The sequence below is a fragment of the Pelodiscus sinensis genome, chromosome 4, assembly GCF_052426305.1.
Source record: "Pelodiscus sinensis isolate ZL-2025 chromosome 4, ASM5242630v1, whole genome shotgun sequence".
Taxonomy (NCBI): domain Eukaryota; kingdom Metazoa; phylum Chordata; order Testudines; family Trionychidae; genus Pelodiscus; species Pelodiscus sinensis.
In genome coordinates, this window is record NC_143055.1 from 79,332,586 (window position 1) to 79,347,114 (window position 14,529).

Below are 14,529 nucleotides of genomic sequence, written 5' to 3' on the forward strand. Positions count from 1 at the left end.
TACACATTTGCACTGGTGTAGCAAAGTAAATTTAAAATCATTCTTGTTACAGTAGTATTCCTTTATGCCAGTGCAATAAGCTTAAATGTGTTTAAACTGGCTTAAGCTCATCTATATTAGGTTTGTAGTACAGGCAGTCCCCGAGTTACGCGGATCCGACTTATGTCGGATCCGCAGTTACGAACGGGGATTTTTCTTGCCCCGGAGGACTGGAGCGGCGGGACGCCTGGTCCCGCCACCCGCCTCCTCCGGGGCGAGAAAAGCTGCTCCCCGTCTCCCTGGTCTGCTGGGGGAGCCAGCAGACCAGGGAGACGGGGAGCAAAGCGGCGGAGGACCCGGGGCCGGACCCGCGGCCGCTTCCAGATCAGCTGGAAGTGCCGCGGGTCCGGCCCCGGGTCCTCCACCGCTTTGCTCCCCGTCTCCCTGGTCTGCAGACTATCTGCTCACAAGATAAGTAGTCTGACCTTAGGTCCCCTCTCAAAGCTCTCCATTTATTTTGGTTGGATCTGCTATTCCATGAGTCATCCCACTTGTAGTCATCTGTATGTTTTTCATAGTTGGTAAAGAACACTGAGCATAGTGTTCCTTTAAAAATTAAAATATCACCGTTTTTAACTTATTTACTGCATGTTTGGTAACTGCAGTATTCCATCAATCAATATTTTATGTAAATAAAGACTTTGACAATGTCTCTTCAAACCAAACAGAACTAGAAAATGTTCTGGTATTTCCACTGAATATTAGCCAAATTAATGTATCCCCTCATCTATTTATCAATAAATTGTTATTTATTTCATAAACTTCTCAGAAAAAACTCCCAAAAGAAGCATTCTCTCTGAACCTAGGACAAATGATGAATTCCCATTCCACCCAGCCAGAGCCACAGCAAGTAGCATTGCTGAAATCCATTTTCACATATTTCCCTTATCTATTAATTCAAAGACAACTAGCAGTCCCTCACACTCAAGATAACTGAGCAACATAAGAAAAATACTTCTCTCATCTCCTTGCTCAATGCTGACAGAAAAAAGGCAGCTAAAGCTATTCCCTTCAGAATCTGCTCTACTGGTCTAAGTTTTATACATAATTATTACAATTTAAAGCCTCAGAAGTAGGTAAACCTTTAACCACTTTTAGAAAATAGTTTATGGATAAAGGGACAAATCTTACAGTTCTTACTCAAAGGAAAAACTGAGACTGAACTTCCTTATTGAGAAGTAAATGGCAGTTTTGCTTGAATAAGATGGCAGGATTTAGCACTTAAATGTTTGAAGTCAGATATCCCAGGAGCCATGATCCTGAGATGACAATTAAAAGCAATGAATTTCATTAAGATATAACATTAACAATCTGGGGACATAATAGATTGCCAGCAATTACCGATTATGGTGATAGCTTCTTGTTTCCTAATTAGATCAAGTTGCTATTTCCCAATCTTAATTAAACTCTCCCTGGAAGCCCCAGCTATAAGCCAAATTCTGCACTCAGATTAGAATTTGAAGCTGATTTAAAGGAGAGTTCCAAGCGCATAATTTGGTTCTACGTTACTTATAAATAACTAAATACTAAAAAGCGTCTGATCAAAAGGATATTATAATAAATACAGGGGCCATTTTAAAGGCACAAATCACTATTAGGTACTAAACTCTCATTGACTTTCAATCCTGCCATCTTTCTCAGGCACTGTCATATACAAGTAGGCTGTGTCTAGACTGGCCAGTTTTTCTGGAAAATAAGCCGCTTTTTCGGAAAAACTTGCCAGCTGTCTACACTGGCCGCTTGAATTTCCGCAAAAGCACTGACTTCCTACTGTAAGAAATCAGTGCTTCTTGCGGAAATACTATTCTGCTCCTGTTCAGGCAAAAGTCCCTTTTGCGCAAAGGTTTTGCGCAAAAGGGCCAGTGTAGATAGCTCAGATTTGTTTTCCGCAAAAAAGCCCCGATCACGAAAATGGCGATTGGGGCTTTTTTTGCGGAAAAGCGCGTCTAGATTGGCACAGACGCTTTTCCGCAAAAAGTGCCAATCTAGATGCAGCTGTAGTGTGCTCCTAAGAATCACCTAATCTATTCCTGCTACAATTCCACAAAACATTTTGGCCAGTTTTGAGAATACTGCTGCCACCTAATTTAAACCTAATACCCGCCATATCTCTAAACATCCTGGCAGATCTGTACTTCAATATTTTCTTTTAACTGTTTTGAAGAAAAAAACCAATTCTAACATGAAATCTAAAAGTTAAGAATATCTGAAAACATACTGCTCTGCAGCTTGATAGAATATCTTATATTTCTCTGGTGGGCAGACCTGAAATAATGAAAATCCTGAACTGACCAAAAGGCAGGATGGATGGCAGCCGGGAACCCCAGACCCTTTTAAATTATCAGGCCTCAGGGCAGCTGCTCCCTTTGCTTCCCCCTTCCTCCTATCAGTGGCCCTGTCTGAAGGGCATACTGGGATCTATTGTACATTATTAAAATGTGGTGTTCAATTTTGTCGGTAAATAGTCTATGAAAAGCTTTCAGCTTCCAGCTAATTGTTATTTTTAGCTTAACTAGTAACCCATCACTATGATTCTTAGTAACACTGATTCTCATCAGTTTTAGCTCTGAACCCTAATTCACTAAATATATTTATTTTTATGGAAAGTTTTGTCTTGGTGAGAGATAGGTCAGGTTCAGCCACTGCATTGCCCTCCTAGAATATTTTTGGCATTCCCCTTAAAGCTTTTTATAGGAACATAGAAATTGGTTTACTGTGAACCCTGTGTTTTTCTGACATGGTATGGCTTCATAGTGGTCCTTTCCAACTTCTAGGAACTCACAGTTTCCATCTTCCCATAGGCTGATCACCTGCCTACATTCTTCTGTGGCAAGCTGCAGTACAACAGATAAACCTGTCTCCGTTTCCCCTTTCTTCCAGAGTCCACAGTAATTCTATGCAAGTTTTCAAGTACAACCAGCATTTTTGGGGGTAATTTATTTACAGAAGTCCCACAATCATAATTCAGAATTCCCCAGAACAGTCTAAATAGTACATGACCTCTCTGAAGTCCCAATAATTCATCAACATATTGATTATGTGTCCAGTGTCTCTCACCATTCTCTAGTACAGCTCCAGCACTGGTCACCCTATTTAGACTTTCCAGGTATGGCTCTGGCATCTTTTACTCTCTCACCTTTCAAATGTGATTTGGCATCTTTCATTCCTTTCCTTAGCCCCTCCAGCTGGGGCACTTTTCACCCTTTTTAAATTCTCAGGTGTGCTTCTAAGCTTTCTCCTGGAGACATCAGGTAGTTCACCTCACCATCATTTCCCAACCTTCTGCCCTCTCTGGCTATCCCTTTGGGTCATGGCTCTGTGGCCTGGGGAAGTTTGCTAGAGATCCCCTGACTGCCTTCCTGCCTTCTGCATCCACCAGCCTGATCTAGCTCCTAGCCTCAGCCAGAGAACTCTCACTACTACTTCTTTCAAGGGCATCCTTCCCTGAAGCATGCAGCCTTGTGCAGCTATTCTTCTGAATCCCCCTCTCTGGATTTATTCTCTCTCTGGATTCTGAATTTCCACATCTTTGGGTTCTCTGTCATTGTAACTCCCACCACACCATCCTCATTTCACCAAACTAGGGCACACCTGGATTGGAACAGGAGAACTGGACTTAAGAGGACAAAGAAAAGGTGATATGAGCATTTTTTGTTCCTATTCCTCCTGTAATGGTGAATGGAATCCTGTAGGTGGCAGTGAATGGGGTGGTAAAAGGAGGTGAAGAGATTGTGCATTTCCACAACTGTGGGATTGGCAGAGCAAAGGTGCAGGTGTTACAGGGGGGTACTAAACTGCTGAAAGAGGGCAGAGTTACAATTATATAGGCAGGCAATGCTCTGTTTCTTGGTTTTCGGAAGTTGTTCAATTCAGCATTCTGCAAGGGGATGACATACCATAATGCGAAGGCAGTTTTGCTTCAACAGTTTGTTACTCATGAATTTCCTAGTCTTCTGGACAGGAAAGATATGTTGTTGTTGGGAGTTAATATTTACAATTACCAAAATGATTGTGTCCTCTTATTTGCATGCCAAGCCAGCCAGGCCCCCTTCTATCAGCTGTGCCTCAGATTTAAAAAAAATTGAACCAGGCTGGCTTCCGCTATGCATCTCAATGCACAGAGAGAAAAAATCCAGAATGGACACTGCTCAGCAGTGAAGCAAAAGAAGCATGGGATATCTTGGGAATATCTTGCTGATGATTTACTGCAATTATTACTATGCAGGTAAAATGTCAATGTCTAGACAATATTCAGCTTAGTAAATGTATGTAAAAGTACAAAGCAGACTAGTAATCGTAGCAGGGCTTTGAGATCTACAGTTAAAAATGCCATATGAGACCTAGGTATTATTAGTAGGAGTATAAGAAGTTTGGGAGAATAAAGGAAAGTAAATTTCCATTCTTTTTCAAATATATAAATTCTCAGGTCAAATTATGAATGAAAATTAATGATACAAACATTTGTTTTATTTTCCATTCTGTTTGGCTTCTTTCTGAAACAGAGGACTTCATATAGAGAAGCCAGGTGTGTATTTTGTTCATTAACCTGTGATGAGAGGCGTATAACAGAGTATGTCTACACTGTAATTAGGAGGTGTAACTGAAACTGAAGTAGACATAACTGAGCTAGCTTTGATTTAGCTAGGTCAAGTGATCATAGTAATGAAGCTGTAGCACCACAGGGCCCACAAGTGTACTCGTGCTCGAGTGGCTAGCATATGCTAAAGCCTATATTGCATGGCTCGACTGTATTATTACTATACGATTAACCATATGCCTAGGCCTAGCATTTAATCTTATTGACTACACAAATCCCCCCCCCCCCCTTGCTCCCTCTGTATCAGAGGCAGCAAAGGGGGAAGAAAGCAGGAGCCAGTGTTGGGGAGAGCCAGGTTAAAAGCCAGTTCTCCCCAGCACTGGTTCTGTGGTGCTGCCTTCCCCCCACCCGCTGCTGCCTCTATCATAGGCAGTGGGGACAGACGAGGCTGCTGTGAAGCAACCTCTGTCCAGGGAGGTTCCAAGCTCCCTGCAGACAGAGGCTGGTCCTCGGCAGCAGACCCTATCCACAGGGAGAGGGGGAGAGTGGCTCTGAGCTTCCTTCAGACAGGGACTGCTGCTGGGGACCAGCCTCTACCACGGCCAGTCTGGGTCACCGTGGACAGAGGCTGCTTCATGGCAGTCTCCCACACCCCTCCCCCCAGCAGCCTCTCTCTGCTGGAATCTCGGACTCCCGTGAAGAGGGACAGCTGCCAACCTGCACAGAGGCACCCTGTATAAGAGGCAGCAGTGCAGGGTGGAAGGGGACTCCCCGGGAGTGGGGCTGAAGGGCACTGGCTGCCTGTCCTGCCTCTGGGGACTATCGAATAGTTGTGTAACCAATAAGAATTCTTTTGGGTACACGACTATTCAATAACCTGATATCTAATATCCCTAACTCTTATAAGGTACATCTACGCTGCGGAGTTATTTTGGGTTACCAAAAGTATCCCAAAATAGCTACTGAAGCAGTCTGTTATTTTGAAAGAGATTTCAAAATCATGGGCGGCTTATTCCAACATCCTGGGTAACCCCATTCTATGAGGGTTAAGGGGAATTTTGGAACAGTGCATTATTTTGAAATTTGGCACTATGTAGACAGTGCCAAATTACAAAATAAGCTATTTCAAAATGCAATCGAAGTAAGTTACGCAATTTGCGTAGCACAAATTGTGTAGCTTATTTGGAGCTAAGAGTGCTGTGTAGATGCACCCATAGAATCAATCTAAGTAGTTAGCCACATGGCTTTTTGCCCGTTGTATGGCATCATTTTGCTCCACCATTTCAGTAACAATCTTCTGTTGCAAGCAGGAGAGGCTCCAAGAGAAGTGCTTTCCACTGTCTGTCCCCAGTGGAAAAAGTTTTTGTCCCTGCATCTAACGTGCATAGAGCAACATGCTACACAAATGAAAAATATTATGCAAGTGTTTCTCATGACACTGAGGTTTACACAGAGACAAAAATGAATATCAAGTATAAATAATAGCTAGAGAGAAAAAAAGTAGTGATATTAAAGACAAACATACCTTTTAATTCATCATTCTTTGGTGAATCAACTGAAACAATTTCATCTGATGTAAATGTAAGATCTTCCTGAAATGTTTCAACATGCTGCCCATTCAAAAAAATGTTGATCTGAAAAAACACCCATTTTTAAACTATTAAATTACAGAAAAAGTAATTCAGTATTATGCATGACAATTTTATTAAAATTTCTGCTTTATAATTCCCTGCTCCTAAAACCAATCTTCAAAACCAATCTCCTAAAACCAATCTGCAAAATCTGATGGACTTTATGGCTTATTTTAATCTAGGAATATAGAAGGTACCTTACCAGTACAAAGAAAGGCTCCATCTAGTTGATACCCTAGATATTGTACCATATGCTTCAACAGAAAGTGAAAGAAGTATCATAATGGACAATTACAATACTGATAAAGGACATATTCTTATTAGCCCCTTGAAGTTAATGGTTGGTTTAGTCCTTGAAGCCTGAAAATTTATAGCCTTGCCTCCATATTCTACAATATAGCTTTTTGCATATGAACAGAGTAATTTCTCTTTTAATTCTTTCTGGGGACAAGTTCCCTCTCCTTCCCTGAATCATTAGGCAGGTATGACTTTCTAGAGTCAGAAGAAAGAGTGCTGAGGTACTGGAAGAGAGAGATGCTGGATTTTCTTCATGTTGAGATTAAAGCAGAAGTGAAATATAAATACTCGTATTGGTTTACCTTGTGTGAACAGAACATGAAAAGGAGAAACTCCCAGGAAACTCGAGACAACTTTGTTTGGTGCTCTAATTTAAGTGTGATGTAAAAACTGATTGTCTCATGACTGGAACTCATTGTCTCATGAGTGGAAACCAACCACGGCAGACTGAAAAAAGTTTGCTAGGGTACACCAATTAACATTATCTATTTTTTTTTGTTTCACTATGTCATAGGAGAGCTCCTACCGTTGGTCTGAAAAGCACAAGAGTATTGCCTGGTAAGCAATACTGTAGTGGCTACATCTACACTGGCACCCTTTTCCGGAAATGCTTAAAACGGAACAGTTTTCCGTTATAAGTATTTCCGGAAAAGCGTCCGTGGCCAATGTAGACGCGCTTTTCCGCAAAAAAGCCCCGATCGTCATTTTCGCGATCGGGGCTTTTTTGCGGAAAAGACTACTGGGCTGTCTACACTGGCCCTTTTCCGGAACAGTTTTTCCGGAAAATGACTTTTGCCCGAACGGGAGCAGCATAGTTTTTCTGGAAAAACAATGACAATTTTACATTAGATTGTCATTGCTTTTCCGGAAAAGCAAGCAGCTAGTGTAGACAGCTGGCAAGTTATTCCGGAAAAGCGGCTAGTCAGTTTGTGGCAGCATATACAAATTTGTTAACTTTTAAAAGATCTCTATAGCATAACTCAAGAAATCATAAGTAGTAAAATACTGTGGAAAAACTATTCTTGTCTTAGATATTTTTGCTGGAATTTTGGTGAGTTCTTTTTAAAATTATATTGACAAATGCTTCCACTGTTCTTATTTTTAAATGAATGTAAAATTACAGAGTCAATCTAAGTAGTTAGCCACATGCTTTTTGTCTGTTGTTCTATACCAACATTTCACTCCATTATTTCAGTGACAGTCTCCTGTTGCACGCAGGAGATGCTCCAAGAAAAGTGCCTTCCACTTTCTGTCCCAGTGGGAAAAGTTTGTTTTTGTCCCTGCATCTAACATGTGCATAGTGCAATGTGCCACACAAATAAAAAGTGTTGTGCAGTGTGGGGCTGAGGGTCAATCTCTTAGGCTGTGTCTAGACTGGCAAGTTTTTCCGCAAAATCATCTGCTTTTGCGGAAAAACTTGCCAGCTGTCTACACTGGCCGCTTGAATTTCCGGAAAAGCACTGACAATCTCATGTAAGATCGTCAGTGCTTTTCTGGAAATACTATGCTGCTCCTGTTTGGGCAAAAGTCTTTTTCTGAAAGACTTTTGCGCAAAAGGGCCAGTGTAGACAGCACAGTACTGTTTTCCACAAAAAAGCCCCGATCGCAAAAATGGCAATCGGGGCTTTTTTGCGGAAAAGCGCATCTAAATTGGCCATGGACGCTTTTCCGCAAAAAGTGCTTTTGCAAAAAAGCATCCTGCCAATCTAGACATGCTTTTCCAAAAATGCTTTTAACGGAAAACTTTTCCGTTAAAAGCATTTTCGGAAAATCATGCCAGTGTAGACGTAGCCTTAGGGTATCTGTCTGCTCAGCTGGAACAACTGTATATGAGCAGAAAAATAAGCAAGAAAATAATCCTTCATTTTCACCAAAAAAGGAAACAAAAACTAATTTATTGAGCACAAAACAAGAGAATTTTTTGTAGCAACATTAAGAAATTAAAAAATCTCTTCACATAATACTTCCCTTTGTAGGGCAAATGCTGAAGATCCAAGCCATGGGCTGGCCGGGGGAACCTGGGCAGAAAATTAAGCCCTGAATACTGATTTGAATAAACATGGATTTGCCTGCAACGTAGTCCCACACATCTATCTAATAAAGTTGACACCTGATTAAAATCCATATCAAGTGTCTTCAGTCCTCTTTTTGGTGTCCCCAGACTATAATGGTAGGTCACATTTAGTCACTGGTTAAACCTATCAATGTATCAAATTGAGAATGTACAAGAGATGGGCTGAATGAATAAGGTTTTTTAAATGCTCTATTCTAAGGAAAATGAAGTAGAAAGTTGTTGCTTTTCCTTCGCTGCTATATAGGCATTTTACTAAGCCTGGAAAATATTTAACAATTTCAGGTTTAATCTGATCAATAAAAACAGTAATAAGATAAGGTCTATTGTACATCTAATTTGTCAATAACAAGCTATTTGTTAAAATATCTTCAGCTGTATTAACAGTAATGTAAAACTTAATTTCTAGCAGAAGCATATACTGTACTGGACTACTTGTTTATCAAATCAAGCCATAATTCATACAAAGTGAACAAATGGGAAAACAGCCTGCTCCTTTTTCTGCTATTGCAGATCAAAAATGGCTTACAATGTTTTAAATGACTATTCATTTCATATTGAAGAAATAACCCTCCCCCAACCCGAATTAGAATCTGGACCCTATTGTGCAAGATACTATATAAACTTATAGACATGGTCCTTGTCTCAAAATTCTTATCACCTTTCAGAATATTTGCACATAACAGTCTCCTCAGTTACCCCTGGATCAGGACAATGAACCTGACACTATGTTGTCATCTTTGTGTGTTACATTTGGCTTGTAAGTATTTAGAAAAAGACATTTCTCTTCTGTTAAAGAAAAATATTTTTATCGTGGCAAGAAATTGTTTACTTTCAGCCAGATCTTTAAAATATGAATTAAATTGTTTTGAAAACGTTTTTCACAATTTCTATTCTGCTTTTAACACCTTTCATACACTGCCTTTGCTCATCTCTTCTAGCTTTCCCATCTTCACACCATTCAGAAGACCATTATGGTGGAGCTTAAACTCTAGCCAAAAGACAATATTTGTTGGCCTTCCACTTGATATTGGATAGGTCAAGAAACTTTTGTATCAACTGCTATATCACTTAGAATACCTCACCATAGAAATATGAAATTTATAGCATGAAATTTAATATGAAATTTCAGTAACAGCTGAAAATTAAGGAGTAAGTCAAATAAATGATCAGGAGAAGGAAGGGAATATACACAGTTTGGCCTTCAATCTCCAAAGGGTAAAGGAATTAGTTCTTATTTGAAGAGCCAAGATACCAATATTTTCTTAGAAAAATAAATGCACCATATTCACAAAAAAGATCCATCTCCTGTTCTGGCTGGTCTTACAAACAAAGACCTACATTTACTACATACACGTGGAAGCATAGCCAAAGAGATATCAGATCAAGTATGTCTACACAGGAGCTAAAGGGATGATTTCCATCTTGTATAGACCTATTTGTGCTAACTCTGATTGAGTTACAGCACTCAAAACAGAAGTATAATAATGGTGACATAAAAGCGGAATGGGTTAGTTTCCCCAAGACTGAGCCTGTCTGAAGCTATGTATATATGAAATATGTAATTGGTCTCTTTCACTGCTTGTACTGCAGTGGCTACATTTCTACTTTTAGTGTGCTAGCAATTATACCTCCATCTCCAGTATAGACATACTCCATACTTGCTCTAATTCTTCAGATCATGCTGTCCAGTCACCTGAACATGAACTCCACAGGCTGAAGAAAACTTTTATTGTGAACTAGCAGGACCTATAGGATATAGTTTGACCTTTATTCAGTAACATTTCTATGGAACTCATTACTATAGCATCTGAGTGGAGTTTCTCACAAACATTCATTATTTAGTCTTATAACACTCATGTGAGGTTCCCATTTGTACAAATGAGAAATTCAAACATAAAGGGCCTGATTCTTCTTTCATTTACACAAGTTTTACACCAGTGTAGCTCTACTGTTTCCATCAGTCACTCCTGATTTGTACCAGTGTTCATAGAAGTACAATCAGACCCAACCAGATTAAGAGATTTGCCCAAAATTACAGAGGATTAGAATCCAGATCTCCGGATTCCCAGTTCATTGCCTTTACAAGATCACTAATTTAAGTTAATATAATTTAGTATTTATAAACTGTCTTGTTTGCAGTGCTGCTGTATCCGTATTGACCCCAGAATATGAGACAAGGTAAATGAGGTAATATTTTTTATTACTGTTTCTCCCATAAACTCTCTTTACATTCCAGTATACATGAAAAGATAGGAGTCCTAGAAGCTATTGGAGCAATCTAGTATTTCAATAATCACTAGAAAAGAAATATTTTAAAATTAATGATAGATGGCTGTAGCACTTTTTATGTCACAACAACTGCTTTTCATAAAAGTTACTAATAGATTTTGCAGCTTTACGGCCCAATTCTGTTTCTAGTGTAATCAATATTATCTTTCCATCAACTTAAATTAAAACAGGATCCCACCTTTTAAGAAGCAGATCTTACCTTGACATTTCTTTTGGGATAAAGGAAGAAAAATGGTTTCAGAACTGAAGACCTGGACATAACAAAGCAACAGATATAACTCATATAAATAGAAACAAATGCAAAATGTCAGGTTCGCCATTTAAAAATCCACAATATAGGAATTAAAAGCCATGATCAGAAGTGCTTTTCTGAGCTCTTTTGGTATACGCAGTGACTCCATATGATTGAAATCCTTATTTCTTATTAAGAAAGTGAAATAAAAAGGGAAGAAAAAGGAACAAGGAAGCTTAAAATGATATAATTGATATGCTTATAACACCAAGGATAGCCGATCAAATTCATTCATCTTCTGAATAGCTATCCAATACAGTATTGTATTTTGCAGATAGTTAGGCAAAACTGACACAAAACCATGGTCTACACTTGTTATTTTGAAATAAAAAGTAGAGCATCCACACTACCAAGCCTGTTATTTTAAAATAACAGGCTGGTTATTTCAAAATAACTCTTGCTTTCCACGAGAAATAATGCTTATTTCAAAATAGTTATTTCGAAATAGCAGTAGTGCAGATACTCCACTGTTGCTATTTTGAAATAACTGCTCCCCAGAGTCATTCAAAGTAATTACTCCCCAGTGCTTCCGAGGTTCTAAGTCGAGGTAGTGTATCCACTTTAAGAGAGCATGCCTCAGGCTAATTTTGAGGCTTATTGTAGTGCAGACATGCTATTTTGAAATAGTTATTTCGGGAGTTATTATATTGAAATAATTTATTTAGAAATAATTTCCCAGTGCAAACATGCCCAAAGATATGCTCAGAGTAAGTTTATGGTAGATAAAAATAGTGTCCAATCAGAGTACCCTAACCATCCCGAAGAGTAACTACTGTGACTGTTCACAGATATAACTGTTCTCATGAGTAAGAATAGATGTATGAGCTTGTACATTTAAAACAATGACTTCAATCATCAGAGTTTCAAATATGAAAAAATACTGACCCAAAACCATTTCATAGGCTCTGTCTAGACTACAGAGCTTTTCCAGGATACCAGAAGTATCCCGAAAAAGCTATGCCGTGTCCAAGGAATGCGTCTGCTTTTTCAGAACATTTTCCAAAAAAACAGATGTGTTCTATCACCATCCCTGAAATCCTCATTGCATGAGGAGAAGAATGTGTCGAAAGAGGATGTTTTTCCGAAATTTGGCCCCGTGTAGACATGCCAAATTTCAGAAAAGCCTCTTCCAGTAAAGAAGAGTGGGAAAAGATATGCAAATTGCGGTTCACAATTTGTGTATCTTTTTCCAATTTTCCTTTGCAGTCTAGACATAGCCATGGGGATGTTCACATTTATTCTAAAGCTAATCTGCTTAATAGCTTTCAACTTATGACTGGAAATGAGACTGTTTTATAAGAATATATGATCTAAGTACAGTTCTTAGCTGGTATAAAGAGCCAATTGCAACTGAAACAGTTAGCACAGTTTTCATTATGGCTCACCTAGTAGAGATGTTGCCACAAAGGCCCTGGATAAAGTCTCAGCAGAGGTAAATATAGCGTATCCAATCACCACATAGAAAAGTCTGCTAGTTTGACTGTTATCTTGTGACCAGCAGTAGATATAATGCAAGACACAACTAGACTTTTAAAAAAAAATACTTTATGCACACAGTAAAACAAGTAAAGGTCATCAACGAACTTACACTCTCGGACGTCCTCCCACAACTGCAGTAAGACCAGGTGCTAAAATGAAAATAAATCAAAAGAAGTTAATTTCTTAACACAGTCCCCTCCCAAACAACTGTAGCTCAGATATTACTACACCGTGGACACTTCCTATTACTTCCCCTAGATTCTAGGGAAGTATTTGTGTTACACAAGATACACGAAACAAAATGCTTTCATGATGTTGACGAAAGAAATTGAGTTTTCAAAAAACAACTGAAATGGTTTACAAACATTTATGAAAGTCCCTAGTCATATATATTAATTTATTTTCAAAGCCCAAACACACATATAAGTTGGATAGAAAAGGAACAAACCATTTATTAAAAAGAAATAATTCTGAACTGAACCGTGGTTTGTGTGATGCAAATAATTATCCTTTAATGACAACTAGGGGGCTGTGCTCCTTGCTTGCTATGCTTGCCAACCTCCCCCTCTCTGGGGGTAGGTGTCTGGCTGGGGGGGAGGGAGCAGGAGCAGGCTGGAGGTGCAGGGTCTTGGTGGAAGGAGTGAGGGGATGAGGGAGGGGATCAGGCTTGGATGGCAGAGGCAACCTGGTGCAGCCTGGAGGCAGTGGGGGGTTGGGTGTGGATGACAGAGAGAACCCATTGTGGCATGCGGGTGTAGGGGGTCAGGCTTGTATGGCAGAGACGCCATGGGGGAGCCTGGGTCAGGAGGTTGGGCTCGGATGTTGGAGGAGACCTTGTGCGGTTTGTGGGGGGGAGGGAGAAATGGAGGGGTCGGGCTCGGATGGCAGAGGGAACCTGGCGTGGCCCAGAGAGATGGGGGTTGGGCTCGGATGGCTATGGAGATCCTGCATGGCCTGGGGGTGGGGTGAGGGAGCTGTCAGGCTCAAATGGCAGAAGAGATGTGGGATGGCTGGGGGAGTGGAGGGTTGGGCTCAGATGGCAGAGGGGACCCATCTCCAGCAGCTCCTCCCCAGCAGCGCAGCCCCCCAGGGCGTGAAGCATGAGCCGGAGCTGGAGTAGTCCATGGCCGGAGGGGACAGCACTGAGGCTGACCTCAGCAAGTGGCTGGGGATAGAGGTGGGTAGCAGTGGCAGCATGAGGATGCAGATGACATGATGATGTCACTCTGTTGTCCCACAGGAATTTTTGTGTGTGTGTGTGTGTGTGTGTGTGTATATACACACACACACACATACACACAGAAAGAGAGAGAGAGAGAGAGAACAGAATGGTGAATAACTTTTGCTATTTATTTTTGGGACGACTGACATCATGCATACATAACATTGGTATATTATAATCATATGGGAAACATTTTACTGGTCAGTTTTACCTAGAAATCAGTCAGAAAAGCATTAGTAAGATGAATTAAGGTATGTCTGCACTGCAGCTGGGAGGAAGCTTCCCAACCTGGGCTCCTGATAGCAGGCTAAAAGTAGTAGATGCAGAAATTAAGTGCAAGGAGTAGGATGGGTCCAAGCTCAGGTGGCTAGCCTCAGCCTCCATCTATGCCCAGTCTCCAAACAATTCCTTTTAATGGGCTAGTGCAAATCCTACTGGCACAAATATGCTTAACTGGGCTGAGAGGCTTGCTTCCAGCTGCAGTGCAGACATACCTTTAAAACAGGGATGGGGAACCTTTTTTGGGGCAGAGGCTGCTGACCCACAGAAAAATTAGTCAGGGCTGCACACAAGTGAGAAGTGGCCCCCAACTGAGAAGGAGAAAGATGCTCCCCACTTTCCCCTCCCACACCAAAGTCTCTGAAGGCCCAGCCTAACAGATTTCGTATG

The 14,529-nt window shown here is 40.5% G+C and overlaps 1 protein-coding gene across 3 annotated transcripts in view; it reads right to left on the bottom strand.

The window, feature by feature from the left end:
* The window catches only part of LOC102455426 (uncharacterized), a 108,864-nt gene that overhangs the window by 24,255 nt on the left and 70,080 nt on the right, over positions 1 to 14,529 (bottom strand). For all 3 annotated transcript variants that reach the window (XM_089777961.1, XM_075930095.2, XM_075930096.2), the window contains 3 exons: positions 12,748 to 12,787; positions 11,067 to 11,118; positions 6,102 to 6,210 (listed from right to left, as the gene is read on the bottom strand). In XM_089777961.1, the coding sequence (XP_089634087.1) occupies positions 6,102 to 6,210; positions 11,067 to 11,118; positions 12,748 to 12,787 (201 nt within the window). The remainder of the gene's footprint in view (positions 1 to 6,101; positions 6,211 to 11,066; positions 11,119 to 12,747; positions 12,788 to 14,529) is intronic.